This window comes from Chenopodium quinoa, unplaced genomic scaffold, assembly GCF_001683475.1.
Source record: "Chenopodium quinoa cultivar QQ74 unplaced genomic scaffold, ASM168347v1, whole genome shotgun sequence".
In the NCBI taxonomy this organism is placed as follows: domain Eukaryota; kingdom Viridiplantae; phylum Streptophyta; class Magnoliopsida; order Caryophyllales; family Amaranthaceae; genus Chenopodium; species Chenopodium quinoa.
In genome coordinates, this window is record NW_018745080.1 from 151,807 (window position 1) to 174,698 (window position 22,892).

The 22,892-nt window shown below is 32.2% G+C and overlaps 3 protein-coding genes across 3 annotated transcripts; all 3 read right to left on the reverse strand.

Annotated features, from left to right (window-relative positions):
* Positions 1-5,674: 5,674 nt before the first annotated feature.
* Positions 5,675-7,031, reverse strand: LOC110709626 (probable xyloglucan endotransglucosylase/hydrolase protein 23). The gene is made up of 3 exons (XM_021887831.1): positions 6,649-7,031; positions 6,343-6,536; positions 5,675-6,225 (listed from the first exon to the last, which is right to left on the reverse strand). The coding sequence occupies exons 1-3, from the start codon at positions 6,913-6,915 to the stop codon at positions 5,832-5,834; spliced, it is 855 nt and encodes a 284-aa protein (XP_021743523.1). The 5' UTR covers positions 6,916-7,031; the 3' UTR covers positions 5,675-5,831.
* Positions 7,032-10,442: 3,411 nt separating this feature from the next.
* Positions 10,443-11,875, reverse strand: LOC110709627 (probable xyloglucan endotransglucosylase/hydrolase protein 23). Its single transcript, XM_021887833.1, has 3 exons — positions 11,495-11,875; positions 11,163-11,356; positions 10,443-11,028 (listed from the first exon to the last, which is right to left on the reverse strand). The coding sequence occupies exons 1-3, from the start codon at positions 11,759-11,761 to the stop codon at positions 10,644-10,646; spliced, it is 846 nt and encodes a 281-aa protein (XP_021743525.1). The 5' UTR covers positions 11,762-11,875; the 3' UTR covers positions 10,443-10,643.
* Positions 11,876-15,338: 3,463 nt separating this feature from the next.
* On the reverse strand, positions 15,339-18,646 carry LOC110709645 (probable xyloglucan endotransglucosylase/hydrolase protein 25). The gene is made up of 3 exons (XM_021887853.1): positions 17,914-18,646; positions 17,535-17,728; positions 15,339-16,682 (listed from the first exon to the last, which is right to left on the reverse strand). Exons 1-3 carry the CDS (start codon positions 18,166-18,168, stop codon positions 16,298-16,300), a joined length of 834 nt encoding a protein of 277 aa, XP_021743545.1. The 5' UTR covers positions 18,169-18,646; the 3' UTR covers positions 15,339-16,297.
* Between the last annotated feature and the right edge of the window lie 4,246 nt (positions 18,647-22,892).

Here is a 22,892-nt window from a genome sequence, read left to right on the forward strand (position 1 = left end):
ATGGAGCAAGGATATTTATATGCAGGAGATTGCGAACGATGATTAGGGCGGCTGGTGAAGTTGGTAGAAAGACAATGACTTGTTAATTACTACTATTACTGATAGGTATTGGGATTATAGTTAGTAAGGTTGAAATTATAAAGATGAAACAGCTGTTATCTTTATGAAGCACTAATGCTACTGTAACTTATGAAATAGATAAAAAAAGGAGAGGTTGTGGTGGTCATCAGTCAAATTGTCTTCTTGATGCAACGGAGTTGAAAAAGTTGCTGCCAGGTGGCACCCTGGTGGATATTCTGTTAATGCACATAGCTAGTGAACCCAAGGTGAAAAGGACGGTGTCTATTGAGGAAGAAGCTTGTTACAAACCCATTGGTAGTATATTTTTAATACTAAAGCTAACTAGTGTATTCTTGCTAGTGCTGTATGGTTTGAGCTTAAGCCTTTAAATGCTCTATTGGTAGGCGGCAATCATAATGAATTTATATTTAATTTTACAAGAAAAATCCTATGATAATGTTCTCCACCTCTTAAGTATGTATTTCTTTCATAAATTTCATTACCACTTTCTTTTATTTTTCTAAGGGGTAACGAGTAGTAATGAAGATTTATAGGATGTAGTAAAAAAACATATTGAGGAAGGGATTGCATATAATAAGGACATTAACATACAACTTCTCTTGCAAAATTACATGCAAGTTTATCATCTTTACCATCGTTTATTATCAATCTTCTAAACAGGCTGTTGGAGAGTAGAGATTAGTGCTTTAACTTTGTCAAACAACGGACAAAGATCCTCCATTTTGTTTGATACATTAACTTTTTTGCTAAGAGCGAAAGAGGTTGGCAATTTGATTAGTGATCTGAAAGTAACTTTTTGGTGGTTAGAACTACGAATAGTATTCTTAATTCCTTCCACTTTAACCAAAGAGCCCCTTATTATGGATTAATTGTTTATGTCTGTTAATTTATTTGATTAGAACTACTCAATATGTTAATTTGCTGCACTTAAATTTAAATGAGTAAAATAAACCTTGAACTTCTATTGGTTAATGTACAACCACTAACTTCTAGTAAAATTGTTAACCACTTGCTATATCATGCTGCTTCTCTGTCCTACTTACATGTTGCTTAATACATTTCATATGAAGATATATTTTACATTTACAATTGAAATCCTAATCTGACTAATATTGACCCTTAATCTAAAGTTGTGTTCTAACAATCAATTGAAACACAGTTGTGTATGCGTGGCTTTTATGTTTACTTGTACTAATTTTTTAAGGTATGGGAAGAAGGTAAGTGTAGGATGCGTTGATGCGACAAAGGTTATCTTGTCCGCTAGCAGTCAGATTGGTCGCTGGAGAAAAACATGTAAGCTGCCCTTGGAGGTTGAATTAATGAAACCACATCTGACTTCAGTTAGCAAATTGAATAAGTTGAGATAGAGTATGGCGTATTAGCTGTTGTTAGTGTGGGATTTCTCTTATTGCCAATTGGTTTTAGGTTAAAGCTCGAATGGAACTATAGTTGTATGTGTAGGCCAATTGAAGATTAAAAAATGGTTTCAAAGCCACTAATGATCTGTTGTCCTAAGGAGAGAAATTGCCCATTGGTTAGCAAAAGGAAAAGGATTTGAAGAATTGTTTGGCTGCCTAATACTATTGGCTTACATTAAGACCTCAGGTTGAAGGAAGTCTATATCTGAACTCTTCAAATTGCAAGTATGTAATGACTCACTTCAGTCACATGTGAGAAAAGTGGTCAGAGTAAATCCACACGCGTGTTGTCGCACATGGAAGAAGGAGAATAACTTGAAGCCGCTTTAATTGGTTTTAGAATAGAACTTTGAGTAGTTGTGTATGTGTTCAAGCCTTTCTCCAATACGACTTCATATGTAGGTTTCAATATAGAAAATTGTGTGGTAGCCGCTAGTCGCGAATGAATGATTGTTGGCATTTTTTCCATCAACTGTTGATTGTGTGAAAGGCATTACTATTATGGTGCATTTTAAGGTTCATTTGTTTTAGTTTTGTTGGTGGTTGTAGTAGCATGATCCTTTTTAAATTTTAGTGATTAGAAATTAAATGTCATAGTAATAATTAAGAAATAAAAAAAAAAAAAAAAATGACGATTAATCCTCCACTCATGTCGCATCTCAGTGTCTTTAGTGTTAGTGTAATTAGTGCACCATCATCACTCATATAATATTGTTGCTACCTTCAAATCTTCTTCGATGAATTTATCAATGTCAATTTTAAACTTTAATAAGTGTATAGTCTACTATTCTAGGGGGTCATATTTATTTTTTGAATTTTAAACAAAAGTAAAAAATTATACGAAGTATTAAAGTATACATACTAAAAGAGTAAAAGTATACAATGATGCAATTGCAAAAAATGTTAAAATAGTAAGATATTGATTAGGAACTTGGCTAATGTTGCTCCACACGCGTACTTTCTTGATTCTGTGTTACTATTGTAGTGTCTGCATCAAGTATCAGGATTGCGTTTTTTGACTTTTCCCTGTCTGAACGCGAGCTTGAAGATCCCTGTTCAATCTGTGGCCTGGTAGGCTTTCAGATGAACAAGGGATGCACATTTCATTATGATTTCTTTCAAAACCCAATTAAGCTAAACATGCCGTGGTGGACTGGTGGAGTATTTTGTGTTAATTTGGATTGTGTACGATATTAGTCTTTCACTCTTTCAGCTTGCTAGGACTTCAGGATGACTATTTGTTCTGGCAGAAGTTGTATTAATACAGTATGAATACAAAACATTACAATTATACATGCTTATTTCTTATGTATGTGATGTTTAGTACAAAAACGAATACATATAGGAAAAATTACACTAGCTAAGCACACAAAGTATCTCAAAAAGCTCAGAACTGTAATTGGTAACTGTCAATCCTTAGGAAGATTCTGAGAGAATGTGTATTGGTGCAGTAACTGCAAATCATGAAAAATTTCCTTCACCTGTGGCAGCCTTTCTGCTGACTTGTGGTATCGAGCTGTTGATTCATCAAGGCAGATGTTGAGCCAGGCCCATGGGCCTATAGATCTGTCGTTGGACCGAACACGTGCATTGGACCGAACACATCCAGTCTGTCTTGGTCCATCTGTCTTCGTGCTCAGTCATCGGCATCCTAGAGGATTGAGTATATCCTCGTTGGCTGGCTTTTTGGGAAAGGGAGTCTGTTAGATTCCGAGTTCTTACTCTGATTGGTATACCACATCACCCGTCAGAGTAAGAACTCGGAATCTAACAAATTCCCTTACCCAAAGAGAACAGTCCAACAGCAAGGCAAGAATCCTAAACAATTATGGTCATATATAATGTATTCCCATTTCATGACACCTGACTTTCTTGTCTTTGTAATTCATACTACGAATAAGGCTGTATTGTGTGATGTGTGATTATGAATTGTATACCAAGTATATTGGTTACATGAATTAAATTTTTGAGGATTCCGAAGAGCAGAATAGGTTTGGAATTCAGGAGTAGGGTCGAACCAGAGATTGATTGTTCACTGGGACAAGCTTGATTTGAATAATTGAATGTCAATCTTTACTTAAAGTAATTAGTCCTTAGATTGGTAACCGTAGCCGGAGTCCTTGTTAAGGGGGAGTGGAGAAAATGGCTACTATTTAGAGTCTAAGGCATGACCATCATGCCAAGTGAGGTCGAACTTTTGGAAGAAATTGTCAGTGACAATAAGAAATTAAATATCTTATGAAACCGTTGTATATTTTATGTGGCGCAACTGACTCTCCATTAACCAATCAAACAATGGCTCTAGAAGCTGCTGCAGTCAAAGTTTTATTAACTATAATAATTAGTAGAAGCAGCAGCCATAGAGAGCTAATATGTCAAGTGATATTTTAATTAACTATAATAATTAGATACCTGTATGATGGATTTGTAGTATGCATGAGACAAGTAATGATCAGGATGACTGGTGAAGTTGGTAGTTTGATAATGACTTGTTAATTACTACTTCACTACAGTACTATGGATATGGATATGGATTAGGATTATGGTTAGGAAGGTTTAAATTATGATGGTGAAACAGCTGTTTTCTTTTCATGAAGCACTAATATTATAATGGCTTTTGAAATTGAATGAAATAGGAGCTGAAATTATGATGAATTTGTATTTCCCAAGAGAATGATATTGATGATATTATTGATTATTATTATCATGCTTCTCCACCTCTAAGTATGAGCAATTTTTCATAAATTTTCATTACCACTTAGTATCATTCTTCTAGTTGTCAAAATAAAAAAAATACTACCTCCGTTTCATATTTTTTGCAACTTTGGGTTATTATTTGTGAGATATAAAATATTTCAAAGTTGCAAAAAATGTAAAACGAAGGTAATATCATTCTTCTAAGGACCGAGTAATGAGTATTAATAATAATATTGAGAAAACACATATGTACTTCATGGAATAATTGAAAAAGATTGCATATCATGAAATTTCATACAACCTTTGTTACAAATTACAATGTTACACATGAGTATTATTTTTAACACAAATTTTTATTATCACCTACTAAACAGGTCGTCATACTATTAGTAGTCGAGTAGAAATTAGTGGTTCGACTTTGTCAAACAATGGTTATGGACCACAAACTAGGAATCCTCTCCTTCAAACTAATCTTTGTTTATATTTGGTATATTAAAAATTTGTAAAGAGGTTGGCAATTTAAAATACGAGTATTGTTCTGGAAGACCTACCAAAAGTAACTTTGAGTGCTTAATTACTTCCACTTAAACCAAATAGCGCCGTATTATGGATTACAGTACTTGTTTATGTCTGCTAATTGCAGCAACTTGTTTTGCCATTTGCTGCACTTTAATTTATCAAGTTAAATAAACCTTGAACGGCTAATTGGTTAATTTACAACTTGCTTTATCTTACTTTTTGTTCAACAAGCAACTTATTGAAACACAAAGTAGTTGTGTATGCATTGTATCCATGTTTCTTTGAACACATTTCTTAAGAAACGGATCGGATATAAGGTAAGAAAAAAAAACATATAAGTTACCCGTGAAGGTTTATACAAAGTTTAACGTAAGATTTTACGTACTTAATTGTCAATTGATTTTAGATTAAAGGTTCAATGAGACTTATCGTGTAAGTCTTAGAGAAAATTATGAGTTGGTATCAAAGTCAATTAAGGTTGCCAATAATTTGGAGTTTTATTTGGCTGCCTAATCTTATTTATTGTCTTAGTTAGGAGACCTCAGGTGGAAGTAGTCTAGTCTTCAACTCTTCAAATTGCACGACTCACGTCAGTCACATGTAAAAGTGATTAGTTGACGCACATTTGAGAATAACTTGTACTATACTCCATTGGTGCTATTATTGTAGCTATTCACAATTGATTTTGGGATAAAACTTTGATTAGTCTTGTACGTGGCCAATTTTTTTTGCCAGACATGCAATACGATTTTTAATGTAGGTTCGTTGAATAGTTTGTTAGATACCTAAATACTGAAAGTGGTTTGGTATCTAGTCGTTAGTAACCAATGAGATTATATACTTAGTACCAGTATATAACAACAATAATACATAAATTTTAAAGTACAAACATTTAATTATATATAAAACTGCGAAAAATGAAATAAAAATTTAGGAAAGTTAAAAATTGCAAAATTCACTTGTGATATAATAATTTAATTTTCTATTTGAAAACTGCTTCATTACATTAATAAATGAATATTGATGAATTTTACATATGAAATTTGTTACAAAAACGAATCATAATAGATAATTTATACTTTTAAAAAGAATTACAAACTACGTATTAAGAACAACTTATTTGGTGGAAGTACACTCTTTAGGAAGACCTTGAGGAAACCTTTGAATATCAGTGCAGTAGTTGTAAATCATGTAATTCTTCTGCACCCATCGTAGCCTTTGCTGGCTCGAGGAATCGAGCTGTTGGTTCATCCAGGAAGAGGAACCACGGTTCGAACCACTACAAGAGGATTTACCATTGGACATAACACAAGCATTAGCATTGAAGTTTCTGTAGGAAGCTGTAAATGGAGCCTTGGACCAATCTGTCTTAACACGTCCACCTTGTGTTGCCCAATCCTCGGCATCCCATAGACTCGAGTATACCCTCATTGGTTGGTTCTTAGGGAATGGGACTCCAATGGATTCCCAGTTCCTGAATTCTCTAATAGGTGTATTATCCACTGTAAATCTGAAATTAAATGTAATATAAAATGTTAGAAAAAGGGGAAAAAAACTTTAAAAATAACATTGTCACGTGGTGTTAGTATGTTACTATGTAACAAAAAAGTAGTTTTTGTGAACTTACATAATCCTTTGGGGGTTCCAAAGAATGGAATAGGTGTGAAAGTCGGCAGTAGGATCAAACCAAAGGCGGAACTGTTGTTCCCGGCCACCTTTCCCTTGAGCGAAAACGTTGGTATGGAGAGTGTAAGGTTGACCGGTGACATTACCCAAGAACTCGAAGTCTATCTCGTCATGGTTAGGTCCTTCGGATGATAACTGTAAATATATACAAAAAAAAATAAAAAAAATACACAATGTCAATAAATAATCGTAGGGTACGGTGAAGTTATAATTGTTACAAAAGGGACGACTATGGAAAGAAACTTACGTAGTAGGTAGTAACAGTTCCAGCAGAATTTCCAGGGACGAGCTTGATTTTCAAATCGATTTTACCAAAGAGGTACTCGTTCTTAGACCGGAATCCAGAGCCAGAGGCCTTATCAAGAGAAAGTGTAAGGAGTTGGCCGTTGTTTACGATTTTAGCACGACCATCACCAAAAGTGATGTCGAAATCCTGGTTAAAATTACCAGCACACAAAGTTGTAGCAACGAATGAGGCAACTACGAGAACATTAACAAGAGCAACAACACCCATAACTTAATAATTTTGTAACTTGCTTAATATTTGATGGTAAAAGGAGTGAATGAATGAAAGATGTTTGAGTGACGAGTAGTGTTTAAGGAGTAGGGAATTTATAGGTGTAGTAGTAAGAGGGGCGGCTGGTGAAGTTGTTAGAGCGAGTGTTTGGTTGACTACGTACAAGTCTAGTGGCGAGGTTGCGCCTTGGAAGTTTCGTTGAATTGTATGAAATTGAGGTGAAACAGCTGGATATCAAATTACCATACTAATACATCTATTGCATGGGGGTATTGCTTAATTTAGTATTTCATATTTCCATGGTACACCTTGATCTTCACGGTCTATAATGCACATCTGTAACCACATATATGTTCAATATAAATTGAGCAAAAATTCTAAAAAATGAAGACGAGTCCAATAACAACCAACATGTTATGATTCTGATCTTTATAATAATATATTTTTATAGTCAAAGTTTTTAAACGTCGATCACCAAAGTCAATATGTAACCATAGAATAGTGACGGAGGGAATTGTAGTATTACTAAATAAAGTATTGAAAAAAAAAACTCTCTCCAATTCATTTTAGTTGACATAACGTAACTTTAACATTATTTACACTCTTCTTTGACCGTGTTTTATAATAGATATGTGATGAAAAATGTAATCATTTAAGTCTTGTTAAATTTCTCTCAAGATAAACTTTAAAAAATTATTACTATATTTTTTTACAATTTTTGCTTATTGGTAATTAATTAAAAATACTATTATGAAATGGTTAAATTTATATATTAATTTACACGAGTAAAAAACGTGTCAACTAAACAAACATGTATAACCGTATAAGTATAAGGGAAGGTTGTGTTGTTGTGGTAAAAAAAAAAAAGAAAAAAAAGTTGTGTTGTGGGCATTAGTCAACAACCCGAAAATGTGGTAAGGGAGGTGATCAAAGATGCCGCCTCATAGCGGATAATGTGCGTCACACACGCTAAGTGAGCCCAAAAATTAAAGGACGGTGCCTTTTGAGGGTTCAACAAATCAAATTATGTTTAATTAGGTGTAAGTAGTAACTAGTGGGGTTGGTTTTACTTATATATTAATTACTATTTTATTTGAATGGTGATTATATTTATACCAAATTATGTATGACTATATGTAAAAGAAAAAAAAAGAGTTCAATTTGTTACTTTTGGTATTGACTATTGAGTGAGACCGTGTGGGGAATATGGACATAACAAAGAAATTTACAAATTGTTTTGTAGGGCTCAATGGTTTTTTTTTTTTTTTGGGTGAAATGTAGGACTCAACAATTTTTTTTTTTTTTGTTCATTAGCTCATTTTACACATGGCGATGGATTAGTGGGAACAAGATCGGAGTACTAGTGAAGTACGTAGTGAGTATATACGAGTATAATAATAATTAGGGAGTATTTTAATATTGTAATCGGTCTATGAGTGGAAATGAAATATGTTGAAATTTATTTCTTTGGTATGAAAACATGAGAAGCAAGCCTTTTTATTTTCAATTCTAAATCCCCCACTTTCTCATAGTTATTATACATAGGCATGCAAATGAAGATCAATAAATTAAACCCTAAACTGACCTAGCTTGTAACTTTGAGGTAAAAAATTCGAGCCCCACCAACTACTTTTGCTTGAGAGTAGGGAAATTCCCTTACCCCCCCTACTCTCAAGCATTGACCTGCAAAGATGAGCTGACTTAACTTATGAGAGGTGTTGATTCAATATGATCATTCATTTTACCTTTAAAAAAAAAAAATTTAAAAAAAAAAAATAGACCCTCCATTTTCTTTTGTTCATTTTGTATTCATCAAATTATATTAGTAGTAAGTAGTGGGGTGGGTTTGTTTTTAATTATTTTTTTTTATTGATTAGTGATTAGTATCAAATAAGGTTTTATTGAAACAAAAAAAAAAAGAAAAAGAAAAGAAAATTTTAATCAATTTCTTACTGGATTGGATGTAACCGTGTGGGGGTATATGTGCAATTGGGCATAATGGAGAAATTGCAAATTTTATTTTGTAGGGATCATTGCCTCATTTTACACATGGCAATGAATTAGTGGAAATTGGAATGAGTAGAAATGATATAAAGGGAGTATTTGGATAATATAATCTATACTTGTATGTTGGAATGAAGTAGGTTGAATACTAGAATTGAATGTATCGGGTATGAAAACTTGAGAAGCAAGCAATATTTTCACTTCTCAAAACCCCCTATTATTTAACATAGGCATGCAAATGTGGATTAATGAATTAGTAGGATGCTTGTCATTAGTTACATTGAAGTATTTTATCGTTCAAAAAAAAACAAAAAGTTACATTGAAGGTTTTTTTTTTTTTTTTTTTTTCAGATGTCGTATGACATGTTCTAATGAATCAAATTGTTTCTTAAAAAGAGAAAAAAAATAAAAAAAAATAATTAGAAAGCTAAAAGTATGTTCACTTCCGTTTATTCATTTCTAATGAATCATAAGAATGACAGATTTCTCAACAAGTTCTTTGTGCTACATTAGATGCAAAACACACATACAATGCACCGTACAATTAATATGCAATACTCGATTAATAGTTGTAAAGGGACAATACAATAAAAATGAAAAGATGTACACACAATATATATGTGGAAAATTCCGATTATTAGCTGTAAAGAGCCCAAAATTAGTGAAAAATAGAACATATTTTTATATTATTGGTGTTAAGAAGTTGTAGAAACCATTTTAAGGTTTCAAATGAAAATTCCTACCAAAACTAGGAAAAAACAACTCGTGAATTTAGCAGCATAAACTTATAGGAGACAGTCTCATTAGCTTATTCTTTTTTATATAATTTTTGTAATCATTTTTTATAAAAGAGCAAACATGAATGTCCATAATAATTCGAAAAAGTATTATATCACTGTAGAGTTGACACCTTATGATTTAGTACCATTGATTCATTGAATGCTCAATAGTTCTAGAGACGCTCACAGTATTGATTGTCCATATTAAAGAATACTATAAGTATGCTTTGAAATTTGGAATAATTGTACTCGTATAAAACAGGAAAATCTAGAGTAAGAATTATAAGCTCTTTTTAGGAGTTGAATAAATTGTACATGAACAAGAATTGTTCCTTAGACAGCTGGATGCCGTGAAGAACCTTCAAGGATCTTCTATTTGCTCACTATTGCTTTTTAGGTGTCTCTTTCGTCCACAATTTGATCTCCTACTACGACTACTTTTTATTTTGATCGATTCAATTCTCTGAACACTATTTGAATCTAAAAGGGTGTCGAGTGTCGTCACGTAGTCACCTTAGAAGGAAATAATAGTCACGCATACAATTTTTGTACAATATCAAGAGTGCGTGAATAATACTCCCTCTTATAAGTTAAAAGTTGAAAAATATAAGAATAATCCAACTATTTGTTAACATCTTTTAGTAAATTTATACAGTTGAATACAACTTTATGTATGAGGGTTTGATATCAAGTATCGACTATGTGAAAATGTGACTATTAATTTTAAAATGAGGCTAGTAATAAATCAACTGATAATGTATTATTTGATTCAAATTCAATAAAAGAAAAACAACTTCCTTATTACAACTTGACTAAAATGAAATATGTGACTTTGTACAATAAACGAATCACTATTACATAATAAGAACCCAAAACTCAACAAATAAAAAAATTACTACAGCAAAACTTGCAAAGCAAAACAGAACATATTTTTTCTGAAGCTTAAGACAGTGTGACAGTACACTCTTTAGGCAAACCCTGAGGAAACCTTTGTAAATCAGTGCAGTAATTGTAAATCATGTAGTTCTTCTGCACCCATCGCATTCTACTTTGGCCGGTGGCGTCGAGCTGCTGGTTCATCCAGGGAGAGGCAGAGGTGCAGGAAGATCGACCGTTCCTCGAAACACATGCATCAGCATTGAAGTTCCTGTATGATGCCTTGAAAGGAGCCTTGCTCCAGTCTGTCTTGATTCTTCCTCCTTGTGTTGCCCAATCTTCGGCGTCCCATAGACTCGAGTATATCCTCATTGGTTGGTTCTTTGGGAATGGAATTCCCATTGATTCTAAGTTCCTGAATTCTCTGATGGGTGTACCATCCACTGAAAATCTGTAACAAAAAATTTAACATAAAGTTTAGTACGCCTGAATTTAGTTGTCATGTTACTAGTTTAAAATAACAATGCAGGTCTAATATGACAGTTATTAATTTCGGATAGAGGGAGTATGAATTAGTGTACTTACACAATCCTTTGGGGGTTCCAGAGGATGGAATAAGTGTGGAAATCAGTAGTAGGGTCGAACCAAAGGCGGAATTGTTGTTCACGTCCACCTTTGCCTTGGCTAAAAACATTGGTATGAAGAGTATAAGGCTGACCAGTGACATTACCCAAGAATTCAAAGTCTATCTCATCATGGGTAGGTCCTTCTGAAGATAACTGCAAATTCAACATTAAAGAAATTGTCAGCAAATTTTTATCTTCATAATATATGCATGATGGTAATTAATTTTAACGGATTGAAAATAAGAAAAATAAATGACTAGCTAAGCTAGTAACATGTACAGATGTACTTACATAATAAGCGGTCACGGTGCCAGCAGAATTACCCGGAACAAGTTTAATTTGCATATCGATTTTTCCAAAGAGGTACTCGTTCTTAGATTGAAAACCCGAGCCAGAGGTTTTGTCAAGGGTGAGGGAAAGAAGTTGGCCATTGTTTAGGAATTGGGCACGACCGTCACCCCAAGTGATGTCGAAATTCTCGTTCAAACTACCGGCCGAGGCCACGGCAATCAAAGAAGCAACTAGAAGAACACTAAAAAAGATGGAGTGGGAAGCCATAGCTAGGAAGTGTATACAAGTATGATAGTATAATATGTTTGGTAGAATTGATCGAAGAAGGTTATAATAAGACTTTAATATGATTTGATGATGCTATAAAAATGTGCATGGAAAGGATATTTATAGGGCAAATATGAAAGGTCAAAAGATAAGGGCGGGCGACTAATTGACTAGTAAAGATTAAAGAACGTAGCAAAGAAGGTTCAAATTACTGAAAAACAGCTGTTGCCTTTGCATGGGGCACTAAATATTAATACGAGTAATAATATTGTATTTGAAAAGAAATAAAAAGCATGAAAAAGGGGTGGAAAATATAAATAGAAATGTTGGTGAGCTTTGAATTTGTTAAATTTTATTAATGGCATGGCGTCTAGAGAAGGTGACGAGAGTTGACAAGTATTGGTTATTAGATTAGGCGAGCTGAGACGCGGTGTTGGTGTTTGTCCCACACTCCCACGGGACAAGACATACAAGTCCCTTTCTGAGGAAGGTTTATGCTTGCTTGCATTACGTCATGTAAGGGTAGTTTGGTCATTTTTCACCTTTGACTTTTGAGTGTACTTACTAAAATTAGTAAACACGCTCGTAAAGAGAGAAAAATTAATCTCACGCTCGGTTTGATTAATTTATATTATTCTGTCTGAAATTATAAAAATCTTTGCTCAATTGTTTAATCGATTTATTTGAAATAGTCTTAACTAAACTATCACATCAGAAGAGAAAACTTATTTTATCTGTAGTTATCTAAACTTATTTTATCTAAACTTATATGAAATTTTCTTAACTTATGATTTGAAATTCTTTAGCTTATTAGAACTTAGCTTAACCTATGAACGAACCAAATTAACGGGACCTTTTTAATTATCTTTTTAATTGGTAAATATTACTCTATATTATGATATATATTGTTAAATTGTGACTCGAAATCTCGTAAGGTTGACTTTGAATGCAGATATCTCTTAAACTACAAGTGATTTTGAGGTGATTCAAGTTGGAAGTTTTCCAACAATAGGTCATATGCTCAATTCTGATAAGAAACGAGAAAGTTATGGCCGTTTGACGAAACTGAAAAGTTGCGACAAGGTTGCGAGCTATAGCTCGGCCCTATAAAGACTTGCGATAGGCTTGAGCTAGTTGCTGAGGTATAGCTCGGCAATTTCGGTCATTCTAGGATAATTTATGGAATATTTCCTAAAATTCTATCTTTTCTATGACGGCTATTTGATTATACATGGGGAACACTTTAGGGTTTTCTTATGTTATAAAAGGACCCTTTAGTTGATCAATTAGATCATACCTTTTGAGCCATTAGATTTAGTACTCCTTGTATTATTCTCTCGCTCTTTTCTCCATTATAGTGAAGAAGCTCTCGAATCCCCCACCCGTGGATGTAGGTCTAATTTAACCGAACCACGTAAATCCTTATATTCTTTGTTTATCTTCTTTATTGCTTTTCTCGTTCTTATTTTTCATTGACTTGTTCCTATATATATATATATATATATATATATTATATATATATATATATTGCTAGAATGAGAAAATGAGATAATCTAATGTGTGTGTGTGAACAGAAATTTTTTAACAATAGAACTTATTGATTGGACAATTGGTTTGGCAAATTAGTAAGGCATGCTTGGAAAGGTAGTAATGGAGTTTTTCCAAGTTTGTTGATAGAGATAACCTATTTCATTGAAATTCCTATGCGGATCACTACTAGTAGTTCATAAGGACAAGATTACGTTGTAACGTTGAAGAATAAAATGGCGTGTAAGAACTTCATCCTAAGGATTCTACAAAGTTAAATTTGACGATTTTAAATATTCCAATGGAAAGTAGTATTTGGTTTTTATTATTTTCAATTTGAGACTCAAATATAAAACTAGTCATGCGTGGTTGGTGCTAAAGCGATTGATGATGCAAGAAGTATCGATCATATAATGGTTAGTTAAAACAATGACATTTAGGAATTAAGTGACTATATATATGTCTCATGCGTGTGTAATTTATGTGATAATAATCTTTGTTTAAGGAAATAGCCTTGCTTTTCTTTCCCTATTAAAAAATAAAAATAAAAATTACCAAAAGAGATAAATTAGTTGCTAAAGGTTTTAATAAATACAGAGTATGAAATACTATTTGTCAATAATTTAATAAAATTTAATAATTATATTTATCTTAATACGGTGATTTTTTCCCTGATTCCATCTACACTCTTAAGTCTTGATACATCTCCTTTATTTGCAAAAATTATGACTCAAGTATAGTTTACTCAAAGCACTTTAATTAGGATGGCTACAATTCACAAAGCTTGAAATCAAGATAGACAATTGTATTGTTATTAAATCCATCGTTGGTAATGTGAATGTCATGTAGCTCATGCTAATTTATTCAAATTTTTTCTTAAAACTCTTACTACGTTCATGTTAGTACAATAAATAATTTTTTTTTTCTTAGCTTAAATTTGAAGGCTTAATTTGGCTATTATGCACCTATCAACATACTTCTATGCTAACAAAACAACTCTAAATGCATGGATGTAGCTAGTCATGTTCATGTAGCGGCATATCGTGTAATCGTGTCTATTTCCAATATAAGACAAATTTAAATGGATAAACTAGAAAGAAAAATATGATAAATCTTTTTAAACGTGACCTATCCAATAATGTTGATTTATGCCTTTCACACGTAGATATCAGAAACTATAATAGAGTGCAGAGCATAATTATGAGGGAAAATCAATTGAGTTTCTATGAATGGACCTTTGTTATGATTCTAGAAAGTAGGAAGCCTGCTTTCTTTTCTTACATTGAACTTCATTCTTAACATCCTTTTAATTGCCGTGTATTCGTGTTACATGTATGCTCAAAGTTTATCCATTACATTAGGTGAGAAGTCAATACAACTAGTTAAATGTTAATTAACTACTACTATTTATGAGGGAGTGACTGGCTTGATTTGACTATTTTAATTTAGTAAAAAAGTTTAGTTTTTTTTTTTTTTTTTTTTTTTTTTTTTTTTTTTTTGAGTGAGAAGGCTTTCCATCATATTGAAATCTCACACAGATCAACTTAGTTTAAATTAGTAGCCAAGACCTCTTATTCTTAATAACAGAGAACAGGGTTTGTATGAAAATACCCACTCTTTTACAATTCTTATCACTAGACTAATTACTATTTGATTGTACAAAAGTAATTTTGTGATAAACTTTTTGTCATGATGTGTATTGTAAATACTTCTTTCATGAGGAACATTGTAATGCACCTTCATCTATAAATACTTGCTAAGTATTTTATAAAGTTATGTTACCACCTAATTTTACCGTACTAAGCATAGTTTGTCGTGTTTGCAGAAAGATAAATCTGAGGTTGGACATACATATAAAACATCTTTACAAACATAAAATACAATTAGTTGGTTAAACCTAGTGAAATATCAAATATCAATAACTAAACAAGTTTACTCATAATAAATGATCTAATACTTTTTTACTTTTTTATTATTATTATTATTATTATTATAATAAGGTAAGAAAAAGAGGAAACATTAGGAAACGAACCCTCCGCACAAAGGGAATTCCTAATGCGTCTGAAGAGAGGATAGGAATTAAAGAAGAGTTGTTACACAGACTAATGTCCATACTATCAATAACTAAATGACCCACATTAACAACCCAGTCTGCTGCTCTATTTATCTCTCGATAAATATGCCGAATGTTCCAATTGTCGAATTTGCTAAGAAGGTAGCGTATGTCTGTAATGATATGCTCGATCTGCCATACATGGAATCGACCAAGTACCTATAACTGAGTTGATGACTAGCAAATTATCACCTTCGATGTGAATATTCTTGATCCTTTTCTCCAGAGCTAGAAGAATGCCTTTGTGAAGTGAAGTAGCTTTTCTGCTATGAAAACCTTGGTATTGCCGAGATTGAAAGTGCGCGCTCCAATAACTATCCCAGTGTTGTCTCTAATGATGATTTCTGTCGCTGCTACAGAGTTGTTGAGAATTGAACTGTCGAAGTTGAGTTTTAATGAGTTGTTGGGTGGTGCCTCCTAAGCAACCATGATGGAGGATGGGGATGTATGATGAAGGAGAGTGGGATGAGATCAAAGGATAGGAGACGCCATGGAAAAATAGGTTACTTTAATCATATGAATAGGAAAAGAAAAAGATAGTACGAGTACTTCGTATTATTTATGAGTAGAATTGAAGTGCACTCGATATACCTTACTCTATGTTCGTGTTAGCTAGTGATGTTTAAACTAAAATGCTATTGTTGCAATTCTTGCAAGTTGAGATATACTGAAGATGATAGCTTAGATAACTAACTATGTCTTCATTGATCATCACTAAATACAAACTAAAATTGCAAAAGGGTTAAACTTATTACTTTGCATGCATGTTAACCCTTTACAACAACGATGTACCAGATCTACCATACTAAACAACATATTTATATTAACCTTAAAATTAAAGAGAAACACAAGAAAATGAAATTAACATACTATTATATGGTATTGATTTTATTTACTTAGTCGATGGCGTTACATTCCTTAGGAAGGCCTTGAGGGAACCTCTTGTTATCAATGCAATAGTTATAAATCATGAAGTTCTTCCTCACCCAATTAAGCCTATCTATGCTCGAACCATCAAGCTTCCGTGTCATCCAGTTAACGGTTTGAGGATGGCAAGATGTTGTTCCACCGAACCTAACACAAGCTTCGGCCTTAAAATTCTTGTAGGTTGAACTAAACGGAGCTTGGCTCCAGTCGGTTTTGATCCGGCCTCCTTGAGTTGCCCATTGATCAGCATTCCATATGCTCGAGTAGAGTCTCATTGCATGAGTCTTTGGGAATGGGATGCCCATTTGTTCTCTATTCTTGAATTCTCTTATGGGTATCTCATCTATGGCAAATCTACAATCATATTTGGAAAAACAAAACTCAGAAATACTTTAAGTTTCAATCCAATGTTATCTTTAAGTGATTTTTATTTGATTGCCAAAAGATGTACAATAATATTCTTTCCCGTGTTAAAAGAGTCATAAAAAAGCAGTGATGAATTTCGTCTTAGAGTCCACTCCAAATACTTCACAAAATCTACCTTCTGTTTTTATCTTTTCAAGTTACAATCGTCTAAAATGTAAACTTTACATCAAATTTCTATGAGGACACAGTTATGTGAGACCCCCACACAATCAAAGACAGGACTTAAGCTAAGGCCCAACAATCTGTCTCAATATGGCCTGGCCCAAGAAAGTATAATCAATATTTGTAATAACTTGTGCTCCGTATAGTGCTTCGTGTATAATTTCTGTAATGACCAATGACCATATTTACATTTTTGGCTTAAAATTGGAACCTATCAACTTGTAATATATTTTTTTTTATAGGTATGGTGAACTGCCCTATCAGATCGGAATCTCTCACAGGTCTAAATTTACGGGCTAGACACCTTGAGAATAGGAGAAAGGTTAAGTGAAATTTCTACCCTCAATTGAATTCCCAACCTCAAGATTGAAAGACTCAATCCTTACCACTAAACCAAGCTTTTAAGGTGTCTAACAACTTGATAATATTACAATTATACGAAATATAAAATTAAAATGAGAATAATTCTCACCCTACAAATAACAACTTTATCTACTACTCTACCACGATTCTACTACTTAAACTCACAAAATATTTATCCTACCGATATCAACTACCAACTTTATGGAATTAACATGAAAAAGAACGAGTATAATAAAGGAGTAATGAACTTCTTACATGATAGTTTGGGGATTCCAAAGGATGGAGTAAGTGTGAAAATCAGAAGTTGGGTCGAACCAAAGGTGAAATTGCTGCTCTCTTTCCCCTTTCCCTTCAGCATATACATTGGTGTGCACGGTGTAAGGTTCACCCGTCACGTTCCCAAGGAATTCATAATCAATCTCATCATGAGTATCTCCTTGAGACGATAGCTAAGAAACAAAACACGCATAATTATTAATTAAATATCGCTCATAGTGATAATTTAGTTGACATAAAAATATAGACACAAAGTTAGTTCACTGAGTGCAAACAAGAAAAAAATTTAGTAGTAATACTTTCGTTTCTTATTATTTGCAATAAAAGAATATTTTTAACGTTAAGTATATGTAATTACATAATACGCGGTGACAGTTCCAGCAGAGTTGCCAGGGACGAGCTTGATTTGCATATCAATCTTACCAAAGTGAAACTCCTTATTAGATTCAAAACCAGAACCTGAAAGATTATCAAGAGTTAGAGTTAAAAGTTGTCCATTATTGATAATCTTTCCTCTATCATTTCCCCATGTTATCTTAAAATCTTGATCAAAGCTTTCTCCGTTACAAACACTAATCAAAAACTGCACTAGTAGCACTAACATAATCATCATCTATCCTGGTTGAAATAAAGCAAATTGAAAGGGTAAAAAGATAAGCCTAGAAATTTATATTATGGAGTTGATTTTATTTGTTGTAGTGTTTGTTAGTTGTAGGAGTTCTTATAGTAGTAGTGAAGACAAAGTTAAAAGCATGTGAATGTATGGTTGGGAGTGATGTATGGGAAAAGGCTCAGGTAGTATTTATATAGGTGAAGACAGGGGTTTAATTAGTATGTGGAGAATAAAATTGTATTATATGGAAGTTTATGTTTAGTTCTCTTTAGTTCAATTTTTTTTTTAGTTATTTCAAACAAAGTAAGTGCTTTACACGACATGAGTTGGACAAAACTTAAAATCCAACCCTATTTAATAAATAATATCTACTCGATTTTTTAATAGTCTTTTTCGACTATTGCATTATTTTATACACAATATAAGTCGAATAGAACAAAGTTTAAGACCTAACCCTACTTAATAAACAATATCTACTCAATTTTTGAATAGTCTTTTTCGACTATTGCATTATTTCATTTGGTTGTATATATAATTATATAAACATGTTTGATAAATAATGACTTTTAATTTTTTCTTGGCATGAAAGTTGGTTTTTCTTTTTTTTTTTTAAAAAAACCTTATGATATACAGAGTACTACAGAAATTCCGACGTACTTAAACATTTACCGGCGAGCATAATTGACCCACTTGATCTCAAAAGTTACCTCGAATGGGTAAGAAATACATATCTTTAATATAAGTGAGAATTCTGTTACTTTTAAGTGTCTGGACCGCAAATTGCTAAGCAAGAACCAAGGGGTACGGTAACAAAGATGAGAGTATAGGACCAAAGAAAAGAAAGAAAGAATTGCATGGCAAAGGAAAGGAAAGGAAAGGAAGAGATCAAAGTTAAAGAGGCGGTAGAGGAAAGGGAAAGCTAGCTAGCAAAGGTCGGTGAAGTTTGTCATGACGTATGTAAACACAGAAAGAAGAAGACAAGTAGCAGCTGCCTCACTGGCTCCCTCTCACCAAGCCATAAGGACCAAAACTCCTAAAAAACTCAGGAAAATTCACCACTTCAATTCATTAAAGGATTTACATAATATACCAAAAGGGAGATTTAACGTACTTATAAATATAGGACAAATTTATGCATATGGTACGGTGGTGATCATATCTTATTCCTCATAATATATATCACTAATAAATAAACCTACATATCAATCTGATCTAATATCATATCATATCATATCATATATATATCACTAATAAATAAACCCGGTCTCGCAGTCAGGTCACGAGACAGCGAAACTTGACATTCCAATTTTTCGCCAAGTGTTGCGCCACGTAGGCGAAAAATAAGTATTATTGTGACACATATGATACTAAGTAAGCAATTTTTGCCCGTAAAAAAAAAAAAAAAAAAAGTAAGCAATTTTTGGATAGATTTTTTAAGATAAAATTGTTGTATAGAGTTTTATTATTAATATTTTATATAAACAAAATTAATAAATATCCTATAACTCTGTTCTATTTCCATCGTAAAAATTTCGTTTTAAAAAGTTTTTTACAATAAGATCCATTTATAACATATTTAAAATTATAGAGAATTAGTAAAAATAAGTTTTAACCTGTAAAAATACTTTCAGTTTAGTAAAAATAATATAAGTATGATATCACATGCCTAAATATCCTGCATTATCAAAAATGATTATATGATCGTATTTAACATTCAAGCCAAAAGGTTTATCCTAAAACTCAATAAACAACTAGGGGATTTTTCTATATGTGGCTGGCCACACCGTGTAGCCGGGGTTACTCGAGTTACTCGGTCAGGAGTTACTTGAGTTATTCATGACCGAGTAAACCCCTAACCGAACCCTTAAGTAACTAGTAACCCCTGACTAAGTAACTCGAGTAACCCATGACCGAGTAACCCCTCGAGTAACCTTTGATCGAGTAACCCTTGACCGAACCCCTTAAATAACCTCTGACCAAGTACCCCTGCCACACGGTATGGCCAGTCACATATAAAAATTTGCCTAAACAACCTGGGCATTGCCCGAGGCACAAAACCAGTCACTAATAAATAAAGTCGGTTTCGCAACCAGGCCACGAGACAGCGCATTCCAGTTTTTCGTCAAGTGTTGCGCCATGTAGAACATATGATGCTAATTAAGCAATTTTTGGATATATTTTTTAAGATAAAATTGTTGTATAGAGTTTTATTATCGATTAAATTCTAATATTTTATATATGCAAAATTAATCATAACTTTTAATAAATATCCTATAACTCAATTCTATTTCCATCATCAAATTTGTTTTAAAAAGTTCTTTAAAATAAGATTCATTTATAATATATCTAATCACAGACTTTTATACTATAGTGGATTACATTATAAGTGGTTACTTTGTTAGTGCTATAGGGGTTACTTGGTCAGTGTTATAGTGGTTACTCAATCAGTGTTATAGATAGGGTTATTTAGTCAGTGTTAGTGGTTACTCAGTTAGTATTATAGGGGTTACTCGATCGGTTTTATAGGGGTTACTTTGTCCGGTCAGTTGGTGTGGTTAGCCGCAAACAAAATGCATTGTTATTTAATTTATTTAAAAATATAGATAATCAGTAAAATAATTTTTAATCAAAAATAATTTTAATTTGGGAAAATACTTTTAGTTTATTGAAAATATTTTAAGTTCAATAAAAATAATTTCGAGTCAATAATAACGTAGATATCTATTTACAAACAAAATTACACAAAGTACACTCCATATGATACTGTAAATCTAAAAATCCTACATTATCAAAACAAATTATTTGACCGTATTTAACATTCAAGTAAAAATGTTATCTTAATATTTTATCAACCATTTGGGCGTCGCCCGTGCACAAAAGTAGTCACTAATATATAAAGTCGGTCTCGTAGCCAGGCCACGAGACAACGACACCTGGCATTCTAGTTTTTTGCCAAGTGTCGCGCCACGTAGGAGATAAATAGGTATTATTGTGACACATATGATGCTAAGTAAGCGATTTTTGGATAGATTTTTAAGATAAAGTTGTTGTTTAGAGTTTTATTATCGATAGAATTCTAATATTTCATATATACAAAATTAATCCTAACTTTTAATAAATATCCTATAACTCAATTCTATTTCCATCATCAAATTCGTTTTAAAAGTTATTTAAAATAAGATCCATTTATAATATATTTAATAACAAACTTTTATACGTAGCTGGCCAAACCGTGTCACCAACTATTACAATAGTTACTTCGTTAGTGCTATAGGGGTTACTTGATCAGTGTTATATTAGTTACTCAATCAGTGTTATAGATAGGGGTTACTTAGTCAATGTTAGAGGCTACTCGGTTAGTATTACATGAGTTACTCGGTCAGTTTTATAGGGGTTACTATGTTCGACTAGATGGTGTGGCTAGCCGCATACAAAATGCATTGTTATTTAATTTATTTTAAAAAATATTAAAGAATCAGTAAAAATAAGTTTTAATCAGTAAAATTAATTTTCAGTAAAAATAATTTAAGTTCATTAAAAATAATTTCAAGTAAATAATAACATAGATATCTATCTACAAACAAAACTACAAAAAGTATTATTATATAAATATAAGCCATATGATATCGTATGTCTAAATATCCTACATTATCAAAAGGGATCACATGACCGTATTAATAAATATTTAAGCCAAAAGTTTTATCCTAAAATTTTATCAACAATCCGGGCATCGCCCGGGCACAAAACTAGTATATATATAAAGGGGAGTTTTTTCCCAAGATTTTAAAGAGCCACGTAGGATTTTAAATTTTTAAAAATTATTAGAGCGCCATGTAGGATTAGTATATTTAGAACGTTACGTATAGAATTATGCCACGTAGGATTATTATTTTATAGCGCCACGTAGGACTAAAATTAAATTAAGGTTTAAATTTATTATAAAAAAAATATTATCTTTTAAAATTGAAAATTTTATCTAAGAGAAAATAAACAATTTATTTTATTTCATATATATACAAAAATACTATTAAACTTAAAAAATGAAATTCACGTTCAATTGATTTTTTTTTAAAAAAAATTGGATTAGTTAAAAAAAATAATGAAATGAGGAGTGATTATAATAAAATATTTTTTTCAAAAAACACTAATAAAAAAATATGAAATCATGTTCAATTATAAAAAATAAGAAAAAAATCATTGATACTATAAAAATATATCCTTTCTCTTTTTCCAACAAAAAAAAATGTTTATCATTTATCATTTAATTGACTAAAAGATTAAGTTCTACGTTAATAAAATTTATCATATCTAATAAACTTTATCACCACTTTAAATCAGTATTTTTTCAATCCTATATAATCTAATGTTCCAAACAAATAAACGTAAAACTTTTGCAGGCAAAGAAGCATGTTTTAGAATTTGAACATCATGAAATTCTCGAATGCGATGAACAGTGATCATAATTAAGAAGTCAGTCATAACTCATAAGTGTTAATTTTGCAAAGATGTTAATTTTGCAATTCAAGGGGGTGGGTTTAATTACGCAACTTATCAACTGGCCTGGTACGATCAACAATTGATTTACAAAGGATGATGGAAGCGTGGAAAATTTAAAATTTGTTTGTATATGTGTGAACCTTAATTGTATAAGGTTAAAAAAATAGTAATATTATGTATTAATATTTTGTTATTTTGATTAAATATTAAATGTTAAGTTTAACTAT

Bases quoted from the DNA above. Each gene is read 5' to 3' on its own strand.
- LOC110709626 (XM_021887831.1), bottom strand. From the start codon at position 6,915: ATGGGTGTTGTTGCTCTTGTTAATGTTCTCGTAGTTGCCTCATTCGTT. The intron at 6,537-6,648 runs GTAAGTTTCTTT...ATATATTTACAG, and splicing joins GAACTGTTACTACCTACTAC to TTATCATCCGAAGGACCTAA. The intron at 6,226-6,342 runs GTAAGTTCACAA...ATTTAATTTCAG, and splicing joins TGGAACCCCCAAAGGATTAT to ATTTACAGTGGATAATACAC.
- LOC110709627 (XM_021887833.1), bottom strand. From the start codon at position 11,761: ATGGCTTCCCACTCCATCTTTTTTAGTGTTCTTCTAGTTGCTTCTTTG. The intron at 11,357-11,494 runs GTAAGTACATCT...TTGAATTTGCAG, and splicing joins GCACCGTGACCGCTTATTAT to TTATCTTCAGAAGGACCTAC. The intron at 11,029-11,162 runs GTAAGTACACTA...TTTTTGTTACAG, and splicing joins TGGAACCCCCAAAGGATTGT to ATTTTCAGTGGATGGTACAC.
- LOC110709645 (XM_021887853.1), bottom strand. From the start codon at position 18,168: ATGATGATTATGTTAGTGCTACTAGTGCAGTTTTTGATTAGTGTTTGT. The intron at 17,729-17,913 runs GTAATTACATAT...TTTGTTTCTTAG, and splicing joins GAACTGTCACCGCGTATTAT to CTATCGTCTCAAGGAGATAC. The intron at 16,683-17,534 runs GTAAGAAGTTCA...ATATGATTGTAG, and splicing joins TGGAATCCCCAAACTATCAT to ATTTGCCATAGATGAGATAC.